At 40.0% G+C, this 21,089-nt stretch overlaps 1 protein-coding gene across 3 annotated transcripts; it reads left to right on the top strand.

Moving 5' to 3' along the window:
- The first annotated feature begins 193 nt into the window (after positions 1-193).
- On the top strand, positions 194-21,080 carry slc16a4 (solute carrier family 16 member 4). Of its 3 annotated transcripts, none has more exons than XM_026369054.1 (11): positions 194-710; positions 1,049-1,118; positions 4,201-4,338; positions 7,469-7,600; positions 7,914-8,046; positions 8,246-8,389; positions 8,547-8,708; positions 8,839-9,477; positions 14,278-14,489; positions 16,153-16,246; positions 17,748-21,080. In XM_026369054.1, the coding sequence occupies exons 4-11, from the start codon at positions 7,484-7,486 to the stop codon at positions 17,954-17,956; spliced, it is 1,710 nt and encodes a 569-aa protein (XP_026224839.1). In that variant the 5' UTR covers positions 194-710; positions 1,049-1,118; positions 4,201-4,338; positions 7,469-7,483; the 3' UTR covers positions 17,957-21,080. The 3 variants fall into 3 exon arrangements, with proteins under 3 accessions (XP_026224839.1, XP_026224841.1, XP_026224840.1); XM_026369056.1 differs by having other exon boundaries at positions 7,443-7,600; XM_026369055.1 differs by having other exon boundaries at positions 1,022-1,118.
- The last annotated feature ends 9 nt before the right edge of the window (positions 21,081-21,089 follow it).

Genomic DNA, 21,089 nt, shown 5'->3' with positions numbered 1-21,089 from the left:
GTGTTCACATGGTTAACTAATGATTTTGAAATTTACCAAGAAAGTGCATGGCATTCATCCAGTAAATGGGACCAAAAACAGGCTTTGGAGTTTGCAATAATTAATTAAAACTGGTTTGAAGCAGCTGAATGTTTACATAAGGTCAAATACGTGTTCTAGGCCTGGTAAGTATTCAGCTTTTCACACCAGGGAATGGTGCACGCCTCTTTAAATTCACTGCAGAGGGTGTTGCGCCAAAAAGCACTTGTTTCCCACTGCTCACTGCACATGGTTGCCTCTCTGCAGAGTAGACATTACAGTGCAGCTTGGTGGCGCACCACCTTCGACCAGGACCTGAGTAAAGTCTGCCGTGGCTCTGATGTTTTGACCGCAGAGCTCTTTCCTGCTCGCTCCCTCTGGGCCCACAGAAGAGGTTCATTGCTGCGTCTCAGTCACGTGGCTCTCGTCGGCAAAGGCTTTGCTTTCTGCGACAGCTCTGGACAAGCAGCGGTGCTCGGGCTGATATGTGAGAAACAACTCGCAGGGACCGGCTCATTGAGGCAAAGTTATGGCACGGTCATCATCGGATAATGAGGTACCACAGAATTTGAAAACGTCCCTGATGCGCACACCTTCCCGGGACGCTCGACGCCGGAGCGAAAACCCCAAATTACGCGTCAAATAAAACTAATTGAATAGGTCAGAAGGGCATCAGTGACTCAACATCTGAGGTATGTGCTTTATTTTCGATCAGTCTGTTTGAGTTTTTTTTTTTTACTGTCAATGCAATGATAAAAATAATTTAAAATCTGAATGAAATGCAATTAAAATAGAGCATATTTAGAGTTGATTAATATAATTTATGTTACAGTTTTTTTATGCATTGCTAAACTATTTTGTACAACACCTTACCCACCAATAACGCGTTATCCTCCGTTACCCTCCAAAGTTATTTTTGGATTTAAAACTTTTCACACACATTGCGTCATTGCAGGTTTTGACTTTTTTTTTTTTTTTTTTTTTGGTCTTTTGAAATTCTCAGATAAGGTGTTTGTGTCTGCTTTCTCAGCATCTGAGTGAGGGGCACAATGCAACAGGCCTGTGGAGTGAAGATAACAACTGCTTCTGGGCCCCACAAGGTAAGACCTCCCTGTTTTCTCCCCACAATAATACGTTTTGTGTATGCATTCGTGCACTAAGCCAACAGCTTTCGGCTAAACACCAGGCATTTACTACATAATCTCACAATTCCTCAGGACCCAGTGCAGAAACAGGCCCGTGTGCATGTTTGGAGGCTCCAGGTTGTGGATTTGGGCTATCTTGATGGATGAAATGGGCAAATAGAAAATACCACAGAAGTTACTTAGAGTAAAGTTACAGTAGCCTAAAAATTAACTGGAGTAAAGTGTTAACTTTTCAATTTCTGATCAGATGGAGAGTCTGAACAGAACATTTTCTATCTCTAATCATCACCATAGAACTGAACTTGTCATCACAGTAAGAGTGAAACACCTTTACAGTCTACATTTGACTATAGTAGTGTAATGCAAAAGAGGGAGATTTTACTTTAGTTAACGTGTTCTATAGTCTGTCTGCTCTGCCATAAAGGCAAGCTTCTCTTCTTGGTTCAGACCCCTTGTAAAGGTGTGTCACACCTTGAATTACCTGCTGTTTAAACTGTTGCTGCTTACGTGAAGACATGTCTGTGCAGATGTTTTTGTCTACACATACTTTGCATTTTAATGAGCCGTCCTGTCGCGCAGAAGTGGCAATTACAGTTAATGTCAAGAAACACAACCTTTTCAGTCATATAAATTCTTCTTTTGACTTTCACATATTTAACCTTAACATGTTGTGTCACAACAAGACATACTTGTTGACCCCTGAACTTGTAGAACTGGGTGAGTAGGGGGGGGGGCAGGAGGGGTTTCTGCTACTTTATATAGGTCTGGATGGCTTCCCAATGATGTTCCAAGAGCTCAGAAGTCAGCAACAGATGGCTGAGTCACTTATTTTTCAGTTTTACTCAAGAGACATCTACACAGCTAGGGTGAGTTTTTGTTTTATGTATCTAACAGGTGTTAATAGTAGTAAGGCAAAGGGAAGGAAATGTATTTATATAGTACATTCAATGCCAAAAGTCAAGCCAAATAGCTTCACAGAGTAGACATGGGCTCAATGGTATGAACATTAAAAATATTAAACATTAAAAACGAAGTACAATGGATAAGAATTGTTAAAACAAATGAGCCAAGGATAAAAGGAAAAACATAAATATAAAGTAGAAAAACATTAATATACAAATTTAAATAGAGGGTGGGTCTTTAGTTTGGACTTGAAAGTAATCAGCACTGTCTCAGGCCAGAGGTTAAAGGCAACTTTACCATGTTAAGTGTCCAGTCTCTGAACAGCCAGTAATCCAGAAGCTGCCACCCTAAGAAATCTGCTGGGCTCATAAGGCTCAGGAGATTTGTATCGAGAAGATGATTTTGTTACTGATCCCCTTCGGGAAATTGCGTTGGCAGCTGCAGTAGATGATGACGCTACTACGGGGTTTTAGTGTCTTGTCCAAGGACACCTCTACATATGGAACAGCATCAGTGGTATCCTGGACCCCAACTCCTGGGAAGCATAATTTTTCCTTTAGGAATCATGGCATAATAAACAATGGATAATCCAATACAAGGACAGTGGGGGGTGGTCAGGATTGACCGGTTCACAAGACATACGGCCCAGTACGGCTACCGATGAACATTTCGTGGGGTTGGATGGCCTACCACACCTGTTGTGATGTAAGCAGAGACTTACTGTCTTGGAAGTAACCAAAGCCTCAGGTTTGGTGCAAACTAGATGGCAGAAGCAAAAAATATCTTATATACACATTCCAAAAATGATTTAACACATTGACTATCACACTGAAATAAAAATAAATGTTATCTCAAACATAAATAAATCATGTCTCAATCAACCCTCAAATCCAGGTCTGCAAGAGCTTAATGGCCAGCTGGTTCAGTATCTGTTTAAATCTTACTTCATGCTGCTGTTTCTCCCATTGTGAACCCTCCGTGTTGCAATGTTGTGATGGAAATTGCAATTCTGAAAAGTGTACATCTTACAGCCAAAAATCTTTCACTGCCCAGCTTTTGAATCAGCTGCTGTTTGAAATAATTAGGGCGGACTGGCCCTCACAAGACTAGAAAAACTAACATGCATATTAATTTAGTTACAACAGGCTGTATTAATTACTAAAAGGTGCACTGAGAGAAAGATATAGGTTACAGCTGCTTTAATATGTTCCACACACCTGAATGTAACTTTATCGGACTGTGATTCTCCACACGTTCAAAGCTGATGTGCGACTTGCCCCTTCTTTATTATGTGAAGCGACTGATGGCATAAGCTGGTATTGCACTTGGTCAGTAAACGCTGACAGGCAATAGTTGGAAGCAGCCCCTGCACAGCACAGGGAAGCAGTAAAAATGCTTCAGTCAGCAGATTCGATACATGTGATGCAGTCTGTTTCTTCTCTCTGTTTCCATTTACAATAAAAATGACAACAGGCTGTATTGAGTGATTACAGCAGAGTTCACACTTCATTTGTTTGTGACTGTCTAAGTCAGGGTGGAGAAACATGTTTCTCAGAAACCTCCTTCAATATGTATTCTCAAAGCACACAAACCACTGACGTAGCCACGGGCTACGGGCCTCTTCTCTCTCTCAGCGTAACGCAGATGAAGTCTGAAAGCTGCTAAAATCACTCTCACTTTGGAACTAAACTGTGCAAAAACATGTAAGCGATGTCACCATATAGAGCACACATCACTCTTTGCATCGCAACTCACTAAACTAAGATGGTAACCTCTGCATCAGCATGTTAGCACTGTCATTTAGCATTTAATGCATAGCTTACTGCAAAACTACAGCAGCACATCACTGCGAGCATGGCTTTAGAGTGTTGTTTAATTTACAAGTGGAACAGGGCCAACCTGTCTGCAGGTCGCTCTCTTTTGCTGGCTGCATTTTTCTTTGAAGGATTTACTTTCTGAATTGGGCTGCTGTGTTGCTTTTATCAAGGCATCATGTAACTGTAGATCCCTCTTAAAATACTGTTAATAATAGAATAATCCTGTCCAGTAACCATGTTTTTGTTTGGTGAGTGATACTAATGCCTCTTGTATAGATTTTTCAGTTTCAGTTTTTCTTGTTAACTTCATGTTGCAGGTGTAAAGCTGGTCTTGATGCAGCCATAGTTTCAAGTGTCCTGCAACCAATCTGAGGATGACACTCAGAGGATAGAACATCTGACTTTATTCTTCACCTCAAGAACCTTAAGGCATTCTTACCAAAGCAGGACAACAGGTAACACAACAGGGAAATTAGGAACTCACTATGTTGTTAATAACAGATAAATTCCTCTTCTTTCCCTACATGTTTATTATGCATTTGAATTTTATCCTAAATAGTGATCAGTTTTTGGATGTTCTGTTGCATTAAGTTAACATCAAGCATTTACAATTATACAGGCAACAAATGCAAATGTTTGTTTTTGGAAAAATATTGTTTCTTGTAAGGGCAAAAGTTGATCATAAGAACTTACATAAGAGGGAAGATATCTGTGTTTTACTTGTTAAACCCTTAACACACTGACGCTGTTCTCTAAAGCTTAGTGCTGTTATGGGGGGGGGGGGGGGGGTGTATGGTGCATATTGGGGCCACAGGAAACAACAATCACAAAGAGCCCAGTTAATTCTATCGACTGATTATATTCTGACATAAATCACAAAGAAAAGCCATCAATACGCTGTGCTTGAGGCGACACTGGCTTCCTTTCTAAACTGGGTCTAACAACATTGCCTGGAGTCTAGTGTGAAATTCACATTCGTCTGTCTGTGGAACAATCTGGACTAAAGTGGCTGAATCTAATATGAGGTTCCAGCTGTTTGAGTTAATTTAATTAAACTCTATGGTTGTTATATTTGTGTCACACCGACTGTGTTTCGTCTTAGAGTAGCTGTAGAGGGAAAGAAGCAAATTTTAGTCTGATAAAACCTCATCCTGTTAAAAGTCGTGGGCTTATGTCTTGAGAATTGTAATTTAATTATCAAATTGTGTTAAAACAAAAACTAAAAACAAAATGTAATTTTCACACTTGCGAAAGTGTCACTCTTTCCAAAATAATATTTCATGAATTAATAGCTGATTGTAGTCCATTGTTAAAAAAAAAAAAACAACAACACACATTGGGGAAATGAACATCACAACACGATTTAAAACATAAAATACAACTGAAAAATGAATTGTAAATTGCAAACTTGATTTTGTTTCTAGTTCAAATGTCAAATCAAGTCAAATGAATATGAAATTGCATTTTGCATTCGCAAAGATATTCTCATGTTTATATTTGAAAGTTATTCATTCTCCAATCTAGTGGGCAGGATCAGTTTGGTTAAATCCAATCAATCAGAAGACAACACGCCACTTTTTACCTTCAAATTATTTGCATATAATAACCAAAGGCATCAATAGCTGAACTTGTTTTTCTAGATTTGACTGTAGTGTTTGGCAGTGTTTTAACACTGAATTTGGGCTAGTTGAATGAACCTGTCTGCTGATCTACCTACTGTGGCCTGTGCTGCCTAACAGGTTATGTGCTGTAGATTGAGTGCAGCTTTAATAAAACCTTTGCAACACTTCACTTAAAAATGTCTTTAAAATGTGATCTTGCTTAGTCTTGGCCTAAATCTGCTTGAGCAGCAGTTTCACGTTTTCTTTCTCGTGCTGTTAAAGGTTTGTTATCGTCAGCAGGTTTGTGAACCTATGAAAGAAACATGGCTGTATTTTTAATAATGATCAACTAAGAAGCACTTAAATAACATGTCTACTGGGAACTCCTGCTCATGGACGAAGTGGGGGAGGAGGGACTTGTATGCACACAGGGACACATTATACAGGGGTGACCTGGTTCCCTGCCGATGATTTCTCACTGCTACACTGATCTACAGGTGGAAATAGCCTATGGAGATATGCAGCAGCACACACCATGAAACACTGCAAGCTAGTAAAGGAGTTTTAATCAAGGCTGAATTTAAAAATGATGTCTCACGGTTCAATCTAAACAAATTGAACGGTAGGTCATGTAGGTCAAAGAGCTTTTGTCGCGGTGCACCATGTCATGGTGGAAGTGTGCAGTAACACAGTGTTCATGCCTCACTACAAAGTGCTGATCTCCAATCCTCCAGTGCTCAAACCCACAGACCCCCAGTGTGTTCACAAACATGCACTCAAGCACACTCTGAGGACAACTTGTGAACAGCACATGGGGGGAAATACTTTCTTCTCAGTACACTGGCCCAATTCATTCCCCTTTTAATCCGTTCTCTGCCTAATTTGGTCTTGGCTTCTTATACATGCATGATGCAGGCTTTAAAAGACTGGTCATAAACACAGGTTTACCATGCCTTCTTCTCTTACAGTGTTCAAGGTGATTTCTTTTTCCAGCATCTGATGTAAACATTTCAATCAAACGTTAATGTTGCCTGGCTTTTTTTAATTTTAATGACTAGTCCTGAGAACAACTGCAGATGTGTTGCACCTCAGATTCTTGTCATCGGGACTGTGTTGGTACATATTTACAGTTAAAGCTTTGGTCAGTAGTTATAAAACATTTCTGAAACTGATTCATTACTTCTCCAGTCTTCTCTCTTTTCAACCGTCTCTTTCCTGCTTCTGTGTGAGCAGGTGTTGGCAAAATAGTTGTGGGATGGAAATTAAGTCATTCTTATAGCAGTGTGTCATGACATTACATCGTTTTCACTACTGGTCAACTCTGTTGAACAGCTGGCCAAAGTGACAGTACGTTTTGTCCTGTCATAGATTGTTCAGGTCTTCACAGGCTCCGGGCTACTGTGATCGTGCACACAATTAGGCTCAAATTTGGCAACTGTTTGCCCCTCTGGTTCTGTGGGCTCTGTTTTTCAGCCAGTGGGGAGCAGCTAAAAAGTTCATTAATTCATTTTGATTTAACTTGCTGCATTCATTTGTTGAATAGAGTACACTTGTAGGTTTCTTTTTAACAAGGTTCATTAAATATCTGCTGACACAAGCTTGGAATGAGGATCCTCTGGATTCAAGTTCCAAGCAGGGAGTCCGGGTAGGCTAAATCAAGTTTGCTCGCTGCCTGTTGGGGTGCCATTGACCCTTCTCTGCTATGAGCCAGTACAAACATCAAACTGCATTATCTTATAGATAATGCACTGTTTACATGCTCTTACATAACCACGTTATTCAAACATGTTTATTGTAAAAAACCATATGGACGTTTCTTCTCTCTTCGGCCTTATGATTGTGTGGGATGCATTTCTTTCCATATAGTAGCAGAGTTTAGGAATAAGCAGTGCATTGTTTACAACTATGTTTTGTTAATGTAATTCTTCATTGAAGCCATAATTTTAATGTCTTTAAAGGTTTGGAAAAAAATTTTTTCTCCCAGTAAAATCAGGCAGACATGAACCTGTTCAGGAAGGATGCCATGACCACAAAAAAGGAGAAAGAGAAAGAAATCCAGTATGAGGATCCTCCAGATGGAGGTTGGGGCTGGATGGTTGTGCTGCATTGCTTCTTGGTATGTTGAGCTCAGTTGTTTGTCATAAATCAAATTTCACTGTTGATGTTATTGTTGTATTTTATTACTACAGTTGTTATGCAGTATAGTAATTTCACAGTAATGTTCATTCGGGACAGTGCAAATAGGTGTTTTTCTGAACAGGAAACATACAGATATTTATATAACAGTACACTTGCACTTCAGCTACTACTTCTAAATACAACAATAGCAAGGAAAAAAAAAAAACAAGAGAAGAAGTGTCCATATCAGAGCCTTTGCTTGCATTGATTAGTTTTACATTATGTGTGTTTGTCTGCGTTTGTCTTTGCAGGTGAATGTCCTGGTGATGGGAACACTGAAGAGCTTTGGGATTTTCTTTGTGGCCTTTCAAGATGAGTTTGGAGGCACGGCAGAAAGTATCAGCTGGATCGGTTCCATCATGTCAAGTCTGCGACTGTCTGGAGGTTAGAATTGAACTCTGCCAACCCTGCATCACCTATGTGCAGTAGCTTCACGCTGAGGGCATAGAATTCATCTAAAGATAATATTATTAGTTTTTCATATTGTGTCCCTCTCTCCTTTATATCACTATTTAAAGTAGAGCAAGAGGTATTTTGTGAGATGCAGAGTGTTCTCATGCTTGATCTCCTGTGTCTGCTGTAGCACCCATTGCCTCCGTAGCCTGTGCCAAGCTCGGAGCCAGGGTGACTTCCATCGTCGGGGCAGTGCTGGTTAGCGGAGGCTTCCTCTTGAGTGTTTTTGCCAGCAGTGTAGTGTTTCTCTACATCAGCATGGGAGTGATAGTTGGTGAGTAGAAATATGTACTCCGCCAATGGCTTTAAAGACACAATGCAAATCTAAGTTTATTGTCTATTTCAGGTCAGTGGTTGCAAATAACTTTCTGTCCACATTTCTGGGACTGACATGGTGTTTGAAAGTCATAACCTTTCTTTACTCCTCTCAGGAATAGGTTTTGCACTACTATACCAATCATTCTCAGTGATCACAGCCCTGTATTTTCGCAAGAGGTTAGCAACAGCATATGCAATCGGGCGTTCTGGGATGGGTTTGACCTTTGCCCTCGCCCCATTCACTCAGCTGCTCCTGGACCAATATGCTTGGCAAGGTAGGCATGAATAATCTGTCAATGAGAAGGCTGTAATTCATTTTCTATTCTGGTGTGTTTCCTTTTTTTGTGTGTGCGCTGAAATACGACACATACAAGGTGACATTTTGGCTCTCTTTACCTCCCACAGGGGCGATGCTCATTCTTGGAGGTCTCATGCTGAATCTGGTGGCCTCTGGGATGCTTCTGAGACCCATCAATGTGAAGCCTCCCATGTCAGACCCTACCTCGTCTCCCATCCAAAAGAGCCCTGCTGTTTCACTCAAGAGTTCCTCAGAGAAGGAATACACTAAGAATGGCTCCTCTCACTTTTCTAATGGAATCTCCAAATCAGACTCATTCCCTTCCCCTACTCCCCCTCACAGGGACACTGAGATCCTAGAGGGGAAATGTACTCAGGGAGCGCAGGACCAGTCAGAGAACCCTGAACTTACCAGACTGGTTGTCAGTGGTGTGAATGGCCACGAGCCTCACCATGACTTGGGTCAGTGTAAATCCACAGATCAGAGCTCAGCAGAGATAAATGGCAGCATGAATGGCTCCACAATTGTTGGATTTATCTCACATGCCAGCACACCGAGCGAGGTGACCGTCAGAAAAACCAAAGTACTGGATTTCTCTCTTTTAAAGGATCCGTTCTTTTGCATCTACACCTGGTCCGTGGTCTTTAGCCAGTTAGCCTACTTCATACCTTATTTCCACCTGTCTGCCCGAGCCAGAACCCTGGGCATTGATGCCATGGATGCTTCCTTTATCATCTCTGTGGCAGGTGAGGCGTTTGTTTGTTTGTTTCTTTTGTTTTGTTTTGTTTTGTTTTGTTCACCTTAGATGAGTCATTTTACACTTTGAGAAAACACTACCAAATACACAAATATGCATATGGATATAAAGATCTCATATGGAAAAAAAAAAATCTGATTTTTTTTTTTTAAGCTTCTGTAAAATATCAGTCCTTAACTGAATTTGCTACAGCATTCTCTGCTTGTTTTCAACACCATTTTACTCTTGTGTAATATGTCGCTACAACCACTTAATTATTATCATGGTTTTCACATTGAAAATTTTGCTTTACATTAAATATAAGTGAACATAAAGAACACCTGCCATAAACAGACAATTAGACTGTGTGTGTGGTGTCAGACTGACTCGACACAGTCCTCCACAATGCAATATCAAGAAGTCCTGAATGTAAAGAAGTCCTAAATAACAACTGAATCTCTCACTAAACATACACTGCACCCTGGCCTTAAACCCACATGTCAAGAAATGATCTTGTAATTGTACATCAGATTGTGAAAATTATGACCTACCATTCATTTGGAGTATCTTTTTGAAAAGACCTTCCCTTCTGGATTCGCTTTTTTACATAAAACCCCTCCCCTGACGGCCAGCTTAGCAGTTTGATTGGTGTGAAAACCACATGAATAAACATATTTTTGGACATGTGATTTACAGTGTAGCCTGTCGGCTGTGGGTGCTGGTTAATAGCCTTACAAAAGTCAAAGCAAGTGAGTTCTCATTACAAAAGATCGAGAGATTAAGAGATGCATGACTGCAATGCATTTTAGATAAAGTCACAGAGTAAACCTCACACACACAGACTTCTGATTGAATAGACAGTCGGCTGCCGTCATTTGTCTTCAAATGTGGCTTCTAGCAGGGATTTCACAGTGACAATGAACAGGGAGCTCTACGTTTCTTTAACAGGCAACACAGAAAAGTCTTCAGTCAACTTCTAGGAATTAATAATTTGTGAGCTGCTCAGACTCTGCAGTCTTATGTAATGAATGTGCTTACATAAAAGATGAACTTTGGTACACTGGCCAGGGTGGATGGGTTCAGCAGTATGCCACCGATGAGGCCACTGCATATGAACAGAAAGCAGCATCAACACTCTGACCACCCACCACATCGGCACGTGAGAGTGTTGATCTGAATTTGTGTGTAATTAAAATACTCCAGATTGGGTTGTATGGTTATGAGTTACATGCCTCTGTTTTATATATGTCCCCTAGGCCTGGGTCCCTAGCCTACTCAGGTAGTTTTACATTTGATGAAAGGTTATTTTAGTTCCAGTAGCTTGTTATCATAGAGTATATAATGATCGCTTCAATGTGAAAATGACGTCTGAATGTTTGAATTATGTAAGGTTTGAATCCCTGGGTTGTCCGGGTATCTTTCTGTGTGGAGTTTGCACAGTCTCCCCGTGTCTGCGTGGGTTCTCTCTGGGTACTCCAGCTCCCTCCGACCATCCAAAGACATGCAGTTAGGTTAATTGGTGTTTCTAAATCCTCCATAGGTTTGAATGTGAGTGTGAATGGTTGTTTGTCTCTATATGTCAGGCAGTGTGATAGACTTGCGACCTGTCCAGAGTGTACCCCGCCTCTCACCCAATGACAGCTGGGATTGGCTCCAGCACTGTGATCCATAAGAGGAAAAGCAGTTAGGATAATGGATGGATAGATGAAACTTTGTTTGCATTGGTGCAACAGCAGGAGGACATGACCACAGCTTGAGAAAACAGGGAAAATGCAAGAAAGAGTTCTTAAGAAATAACTATGATCTGCATGAGAAATAGAGTTAGAATAGAAACATTTGTTAACTAACAATAACTTTATTAACATCCACCAAGGGCTCTTAAAGGAGTCTCTGCAGAATTAATTGGAAAAAAAAACAGAGAATATAAATTTCTATAAATGTCTTTTCCTGTATTTCCTGTATGTTTACAAAGATGAAGTTCTTGCCAGATAGCAACAAGACCACTTCTTTTGACTTGGACATATTTCTGTCACATTCTCTGGTCACGTGCACTGTAATGAGAGAGAGAGAGCTAGGAGACTCCACAAAGCCGCCATCCTAGTTTCCCGCTGTCACTCTTTCCCCAACCCAGGACTTGTCATAGAGGCCCATTGACTCAGCTGAGCAAAGGGAGGCCACTATCGTCCGGGTCAGTCTGTTCATCAACCCTCAGCGACCAACACTGGTGCAAACTGGAGTCGCTAAGCAACAACTATTTGAGTAAAGTTGCTGGCGTGGTGACAAGTGGGGCTCCCAGTTTTGTACAAGTGCAGTTCTAAAGTGGCTGATACTTTGCAGAGGAGCACTGAGGCAGCAAAATGTACAAAAGAGGAGGCAAGACAAGCCAGCAGCAACCTCAGAGAAGCTGGGAAAATTAACATGCCTTTTGTAACCCTTTGCTTTAATCTACTGACAAACTGGGCCTCTGTTAAGCGAAGGGAATGGCATCTCTCCATGCCCTGCAACCCCACAGTCTATTAATGCTGAGAGGCATTCACATACCTTGTGTACATCTTACACTCCACAATGGAGAGAAATGGACCAAACTAATAGTCATGTCCTGGCACACATGGCTTAAAGTGCTACTTGGAGAGGCCAAATGTAAACTTCGTTGTGCTGAGTTTGAACAGGAACAGCTGCATGCCTGGCCCAACCTGCTGAGGATAAAACACACAAACAAATTCACAACCTGTCTGTATGCAAGCAGGGGACACCACGGGACATTGTCTTGGGTCGCTAGTGGAGGACACATAAACACAGCACAGCTGCCTCATGTCATCATTTTATCCTCAGAGGAGAGAGACCCTCTAGATTCTGTTATGTAAAGAAAGCAGAGGTGTTCACTGACAGGGCATTTTGTTGTTTATTCATCTGGGCTTTCTTCAAATTCTTAAAGAACGAAGATGTAGCTGATTGTCATTCATTTGTCCATATGTTGATTTATGTAAATTAGCCTAGGTTTTAATGACATGCATGGTTAATATGCATACTTCACTTAATGCATACCTCACAGTAATACCAAATACTATATGCGGATTCATATTCAGCAGAATTTTCTTCTGTTTTAGATTCAAACTAAGAGTACATTTCTGCAGCCTGTGCAGCTGTGGTGCAGTGGTTGAACAAAGGACTCGGCAATCTGCATAGAACTGCTTTGTTTCATTGATCGATAGCTCAGCAGCGCCTGCTTGTAGCTATTCCTGTGTCAGTCAATACATCGCAGTTTCCGCATTGCCTATCGCATTCCATTTGACCTCAGCAGAGAGCACCACATGCAGCATCTAACCAGACATCACACCCGTATGGAGCAAACAATCAATCAGATGGGATGGAGTGCATAATGATTAGTGAGTAGAGTAGGCTGGGTGTTATTCCTGTAATACAGATGTTGACAGATGATGTTGCCTCCTACTGTTTGCGGTCATGCTGTCACTGATGCCTGGACATCATGTTCGGTAGTAATGCAAACTTATCACCTATCACTGTGCTGTGGAGGGCTCACCCTCTCATTCTTTCTCTTCTAACACATACACATGTACCTATGTGCACTAGCGTATGTGCACATGTACATATGTGCACTACATGTCTGTTTTTAATGAGCAGAACAAAATATTGCTAACACGGATTACCTAAGCTGTACTTGAGCTTCTTCACACTTTGAAAAGCTGATCCACTAAGGATGTGAAATGAGGGCTGTGTCTTTGAAATGAGCTGAATAGACCATGTTGTGAATTTGATTTTGAGATTTTGCTTTTGCACGGGAGTCTGTTGTCATTTGAAGGAGCAGGATGCATGAGGATGATAATTAAATAATGCCACCCTAATTAGTTAGGCAGTAGTATATTTTCTCTTGCGCAAGGGAGCTTGCACTCTTCAGTTCATCAGCTGACAGAAACGTACTCAAAGAATCTAACACATACAGTCGTTTTTATTGATTGCAGATGGGAGGGAGATGTTCTCCTGTTTGTAAGTAAAGACATAACAATGGCAGGTTGTGACGTTGCAGTCGATTCTCGTCTCGAGGTGAATTCCATGCTGGAGCATCCTATCTGACTCCATAAGATAAAAGTGTGTTGCACTATCTCACTAGGGCAAAGGCAAGTTTCACAAGAGTCACTTTAAGTTATAACAAAGTTTAATGAGAGAAACAAATGTAAAAGGTGTAAATGATTTCTAACAGCCAGAAATACTGTTTAAAACAATAAAACCAAAGTATCTGATAGGATGGCATTTTTCTTTTTCTTTTTTATTTATACATATTTGTGTTGCAGTGGGATATCATTAGTTAATTGTATTTAGTAATGAGTGCTTCATTCAGTAAATTTCTCAAGCACAGAGTTATCTCTCACTTCAATGTGGCTTCAAATGTCAAAAGACATTTGAAGCTAAGGAGAAGAGAGCGGTGATGCTCTTTCCATCTTTCCATCAAAAACTCCATTACCTGAATATTTTATTATGCATTCTCCAGTCTGCCCCTCTCCTCCTATGAATTTCTAAGGAAACCAAAAGGGGCAGCTCGGTTTACTTTATTTCAGCAGTATAAGAAAAACCTAACTCAGTGAAAACTGCTGTTACAACTATGTGTCTAAAAATGGTTTATTGATTTGTTTACTCATCTTAAAGGTTTTTTGACTGTAATATTTGTAATGTCACCTTTTTATCCATTGTTTCAACAGTCTTCCATGTTTTTTCTTTTTCATATTTAACTAAACTCTCACATTTCAATGTGTTCCAGTTTCTTATCCGCCTCACCTGTCTGCCCCTGTTACAGGTATCACAGAGACCATTTCCCAGCTGGCCTCAGGCTGGGTGACAGACAGGAACCTTTTCCATAAATACCACTTTCACAAGGCATATCTGATTCTCTGTGGCTTGGTCAACCTGCTTTCCCCACTGGCAACCTCCTACATCCTGCTGATGGTGTACGCTGTCTTCTTTGCCATCTTCTGTGGCGGCTACATGGCTTTGCTGCTGCCTGTTCTAGTAAGGAGACCATCCTATCTGAACGTGGCTATGCATTTTATTTTCTCCTGAAACTAATTAACATCTTACCAGTTGATCACGACTGTATTTTTTGGTAATGCTTTACATCACGGGTCCCAATTTGTTTTTAGGATTTCATAGAAAAGAGTTGTTATGGTGATTCATGTAGTAATGCTGTCACAGCGTAGCCAAAATAGTTGATTATTGATTATATTATATATTTCAGTATAAATGGAGCAGCATAAATTCCTTCAGGAAAATTCTTCTGTGAATTAACAGCTGCTTGCTGCTCAACTCAGCTCTTTATTATCTATATACACCTATCTGTTGGAGGTCCCAGGTGGGTGGATTTGATACCAGCTTACGAAAGACAGGGTACACCTGGACAGGTCTCAACACAACTAACCAAACTCAAATAATGCAGAACTATCTATTGACCCTGTGAGTACCGAATTACATAATAATTTCAACAAAGATCATTAGGAAATTACAGATCCATAAAATAAACCATTACCTAACCTTCATTTACAAATTCAAAGGTCTAAAAATTGTCTCAGCTCAGCACTGTGATGTGTTGCAGAATCTGTATTCCCTTTAAATGTACAGTGTGTTCCCTCAGTATCTTTTGACTTTTCAAACAATCCCACCAGCGTCATTCTGTAGTTCATTGACCATGCAAGACCCTGCAATATCAGACTCTATAGTCTTGTGAATAACAGCGAGTGTGCGTGGGCACTTTTGTGCCCCGTAAAGGTGAAATGGCTTCATTTCACCATCGTGTCATGAACAGAAAGAAAAGGGATCTTTGAAGCAGAGAATTGGAGAAGTTTCTTAGCTGCCGTTATGGGTGGAACACATTAAGTCAGTGTGTATCCAGTATCTTTGGGTCATTTCATGCCCAAAACAAAAATATGAGGACATCCAGTGTATGGTGTGATTTCACTTAGCAGTGGTGTGATGATAAGGTTAAGACATGCCTCTGGGCCTGAATGGTGACAAGTGTAATCAGTGCTTTCTTCCTGAATGTGAATGGAAGAGCTAGTAGTTTCCTTTCCTGCTAGAACAGTCCCTTGTCTATTTTGAATTGACAAGCAAGAACTGTTGTCAGTCCATACATGCGTTACCTCATTCAAATGAACGACAAAAGCTGTGTTTTTACCCCACTGAGCAAATGTGTTTTCCTAATGCTATCTTTCCTACATTAGTAATCGTTGAAAGGCAGTTAAATAAATTAGTAGTTTCAGTTATAACAGGTTTATAAAGACACACTCATCATGAAACAGTAAAAAAAAAAAGTCAGTTCACTTTAAAATAATTGAGCCTAAGTTTAGGTCATAAAGCATTTTATGCAACTTATAATGCCAACACATACAGTCTACACTTGGATTAATTAAACAGGGAATGTGATTTGACTTGTCAACTACTGTTGTTTTGCATGTTTGCATATGATTTATTACAAAGCAAACAGACGATCTTAACGATCAATCTTTCGCTTGACATACCTTTCAGATTTTCAGGGTGTTAGTTCAGGTATCAGCTATGGTAAAAACTATACATTAATACTATTACTACAACATGATAGTAAGAGCTAAAACACACAAAACATTGTTATCTTTCAAGTGTGTGAAAAGCATCAGGTTAAATGTGTGGTTTTGCTTCGCAGGTAGATCTCGTGGGGTCAGAGAAACTCAACAACTCCATGGGCTTCTCAATGTTCTTTGTAGGGCTGGGGTGCCTCACAGGGCCTCCTTTAGCAGGTGAGTAGTGAATCATGTCATGGATAACCTTCAGAAAGCACACACATGCTAACCCACTTGCACACAACAACATACATGTTCACTGCCTATACATAGGATTGTAGCCAAGTCTGTACATGTCTCTCTGTGTGTTCTCATGTGTGTGCTGGCACATAAAAGCTTGAAAAAAGGAGCAAGAGAGGGGAGCGAGGGGACAGTGAAGAGCTTGATAAGTCTCTCTTATGGACATATATGTTGGGTGGGTGTTGCAGCACATATTTTCATGGGGCCCTGAATACATTCCAGTGCCTCCAAAGTGTTAGAACACAGACGCTATAGAGTGTGAGAACACAAACATACAACGTTAGTGCAGCCCTCCGTGCAGAATGAGATTTTGGGGTTGCTTTGAAAAAAAATGCACAAAGGGGTTACTGGGTCAAAGGCCATCCAACCTACAGGCAAGTGAAAACTTTTTAGAATCCCAGTGAAGTGTTAGGTCTTTTTGTGTGATGGAAGATCGCCTTTGTTCGTTAAATGCTGTTTCTAATTTGGGATCGTATTTTTGTGTATTGGGTTACATCAGGTTGTTGCATATTCCTTCTAGAAAACTATGTCTTCTAGGTTAGCAAAAAAAAAAAAACATCCGTGTCACCTGTAAACTGTATGTGTGCGTTTGTGTGTATTAAATCAGTTTGGTTATTTAATTCATGAAAAACAAGACTTGCGCAGAAACTATGCATACTGTATATTTACCTACACTTTTCTGTGAATATGTGAGGTGCTTCCAGGAAAAAAAAAACTGTGAGCACACTTATTGTGCTCACTGGTAACATTTGGCTCCAGTTAAAGTGGGGGTTCCCCTGAACCTATAGAAATGATCCCCGCCCACTATGTCGAGCAATTCCCCTTTAGAGGATCATATGTATTTTGGGGCTGACACGTGACTAATGGCCCCCTTTAGGGTGATATGGAAATAGCATGTGGCTCTGTTTATCGTCCCTGTGGTTAAAGTAAGAAACCGGAGTTAGGCAAACTACAGTTCCTCATTCAGGGCACAGGTCATGATAATATCCCTGTTGGCCAGTTCCTCCTCTCAGGACAACCAACCGTTTGTTAGCTGTCTAAGCAGCAGCTGTAGTGTGTTACACCTGCTTTTCATCTGCTCTGGGGATGTTTGTACAAGTCAATGTGTGTAAAGAAAACAAATATGAACATAGGACATTAAAGTAGGAGTCACCTATAGTTTATACTGTTTACACTAGGTACAAAAGGTATTTTATAAAATACCTTTTATTTAGCACTTATAAGCTTATCGAGTGGCTTAATTTACTGATGCTTTATAAAGCCCCTTGGTGTTTATTGTTTATTTGGTAAAGAAAAAAATAATAGTCTAAAAATAATTTAATTAATATCTAAAAATCCATACAAACTGTAGTTACAGCTAAATGTAAAAAAAAACAAAAAACTTTTTTCGTGTATGAACAAATGTTTAAAATGTTCTTGCGATGTTGGTGTTTTGCAGGATTCCTGTACGACTACACTCAGACATACGACTGTTCTTTCTACCTGGCTGGACTCTGCTATCTACTCTCCTCCCTCTCTCTGTTCATGGAGCCACTGGCTCAGCGCTGGAAGGCCAGACAAAAACTGGATCAAACCACGAGAGCAGAACGCAGCTGTAAGACCAATGGCTGTTTTACCCCTGACCGACTGCAGAATGGCGCTGTGTAGCAATGAAAAGAAAGGCCGGGAAAGGCCTTCGATCTTGACCCAGCGTGCTCATGACGTGTCGTGGGCCAGCATACAGTTGCTTGGACCTTGTACTGTGGTTTGAAGGTGGGACCCAAGTGAACCCAAATATCTGCAGGAGCATAGCATGGCCAAGGAGAATATGTCCACCATCATTATCGTATCTAAGAACATACAGTAGTCAACTTTTAAAAAGCCAAAATGTTAGTGTCCTGCAACCTATTTTTCCCCTATTCTTGTTCGTATCAGGTGGACCTGCATCAAAACCGTCTGCGTTCTACATCCGGCTCATTTTAACATTAGCAGCTTTTCCTTCACAATCACTGAAGCATGTATTTTTTTCTGTTTTCCAATGAAAACAAAACTCCAAACAAACCTGCACTGACTTTTCAGTAACCTTTCATCACTGGAAACGTTGCAGTTCAGACTAAAATCCTGTCTTCATCTTTTTTTTTTTTTTTTTGTCTCTTTGTGAGGTCATTAATAGAGGCACATATCTATAAAGGAACACTTTTCATTTCTTTGGAAACCTTCACCCTTGTCTATGAACCTTTACTCACTGATATGCACTTTTGGCCAAGTTGTAAATAAGCTGCAGGACATATCCTTTGACCTTTAACTGCCAGATACTAGGCAACCACCTAACTGCACACTGTCGGCGGCAGTGTGTAATTTGCTCTACAAAGCCAAAAAACAGTAGTTTAGCAGAGAGAAAGCTTATCTTTAACCAGACACGTGGCATGTGCATACATTTGGCATTCAGAAGTACTAGTGTGCTCTGTTTCAGCAATACACACTGATCATATTTACATCTTTATTATTAATTAGCCACTTTACAGCCATTCAAACATCAAATGTTAGGAGATCTTTTTAGTACAACTTTATTTCTGGTAGAAATTAACAGGCAGAATGTTTTGTAAATCTTAACATTCCTGTCATGTTTAAAATGTTTTCTGTTTCTCTTTGGTCTCTTCATACTTCAGTTCATTTATACTTGAATCTAAATACTTTGCTAACTCAGCTGGTTCTTGTAGCTTTTTCTTGTTTCACGTTTAAAGTTTCATGTGAAAGATATTTAGAAATTACAGTATAACGGCTGATGACACTCAGATTTTAGCTTATTTTTCGTAAAATAACCCTTTTATATGATGTACCCATGTATTGTAAACTGTATTGATATTAGCTTTAGTTGCTTCCAGTATCCGTAGTAAAATAGCAACTGATCTTTCTGATGCTCCCAGTGTACACAGTTGACCTGTCTCTGTGTTCCTACTTCAGCTGTAATTTCAGCCACTGAAATTTCAGTTGACAGTTCATCTAGTTTTAGCAGCAACATGTCTACTGACATTCAAACTGCTTTAATGTTTTACTTTCTAACTGAGATTTAAATGCTTTCAGTATCTATAAGTCAACTAACAAACTGATTTTACCCTTCAGCGTTTTGACTATTTTAACTGATACTGACATACCACACGACACTTCAGCTCTATGCAAACACTAATCCGGCTCTGATGTTTCACTTTTGTCGTTTAGTTTAACGGACGGTCCAAATTTCATATGCAACACCGCAAACAGGGATTTAACTGCTTTTAGTGTTGACATTTCAGCTGCTTTCAGCTTTTATTCTTATTCTTCTTAATGGTCAGCTTAACTACTTTCAGTGCTTATGTATAAACTGACAACTGAAATGTCTCGTTTTTGCCAATTACACGTAGATTGATTTCAGTCCTCCTCAGCTGCTTTCGGATCTTAACCTACAACTGACACATTTTTCCCATACAGTACATATAAACCTGATAAGGGGTTGCACCTGCTATTTTCTGTACAAATGAGCAACTTGAAATTTTGGTACTGATATTAAAACCCCAGTCACTTTTTTCTAAATACTCCAACTAGAAACTGCCTTTCTTCTTTTGTGTGTCAAGAATGTTAATACACATTTAACCAGTTCAGCGACATCTTTTACTTGACTGCTCTACAGAAAAGGGTCACACCCAGTTAGCTTGTGAGCTATGACAGTGCACAGAGGGAGAGTGAGCTTCTCCTTTGATTTAACAGCTCATTTGCACACACTATCATTTTAACTGTAGCAAAGTTATCAGCTCCTGAAATAAGAAGCCCGTTTGGTCCACGTTTAAAAGTTTTGATGTGTGAATGTGTTTGAAAAGTATCATTGTATAGACTTTGTATGTCTATAAATCTCTGACCAGCTGTGTAACAAAGATGTTTCACTGATGTTGCCCACTATTCACAGTGCCTGCAGACAGCCAATTAATGGCAATGCAACTTATAATTTTAATGTATTTTTACATGGGAGTGTATTTGTTGGTGAATCATTTTTATACAATAGATTATTTTGTGTTTTCAGTGGATTCTATGTTGTTCACAACTCTCTGCCTTACAAGGTACTGTAAAGTATCTACTAACTTTCCTGCGATGTCAGCCAAAGACACGTTAGAAACCTACCTACAACTTGAAGCATACTATTAGTTAACATTAGTGTGTATATAATTTAAACCACTTTGGCCCAGGATCCAGTGATGGACGTGTTTTGTTACACTGCCCTCTTGTGGAACAGGAAGGCTTCTACTTAAAGAATGCCATTTCAATTAGTACCAAATTATTCCCCCTCAACTCACTTTCACAATACTGAGCAAGGCTCTTTGTATTGTTTCAACAACTACAGTCATGCATAAAAAGCTGCGTTGGTTCACAGTTGCATTCACCGCCCGTATGCTTTTGTAACTGAGGGCCAGAGAATATTTTCTACTATAATAAATCTTTTATGAAAAGTATTTGATGCTTTAAATGTGAATTTGGTTTGGGATTATTTTACATGTTCATTATCTGGATCTTTTAAGAAGCTGTAAGTTTAAGCAATATCTTGTAATATTTTTATGTCACCACCGTTAAAGAACTGGGTTGTGTTTAATGGCGTTGGATCTTTTTGTTTTTGTTGCAGCAAATGCATTTATGGATGAAACACTGTTTTGTCACTACTCTGGCTCCTGGATTTGTTAACTGATCAGGTTTAGGAAATGTGCTTAACCAATCATAGGTATTCTGTTAAGCACTCAGCTGTAATAAACTGATGTGTGACTCAGTCTCTTCTTGT

Source organism: Anabas testudineus, chromosome 7, assembly GCF_900324465.2.
Source record: "Anabas testudineus chromosome 7, fAnaTes1.2, whole genome shotgun sequence".
Taxonomy (NCBI): domain Eukaryota; kingdom Metazoa; phylum Chordata; class Actinopteri; order Anabantiformes; family Anabantidae; genus Anabas; species Anabas testudineus.
Note: the sequence above shows the minus strand (reverse complement) of the source record. Positions and strands in the feature narration are given on the sequence as shown.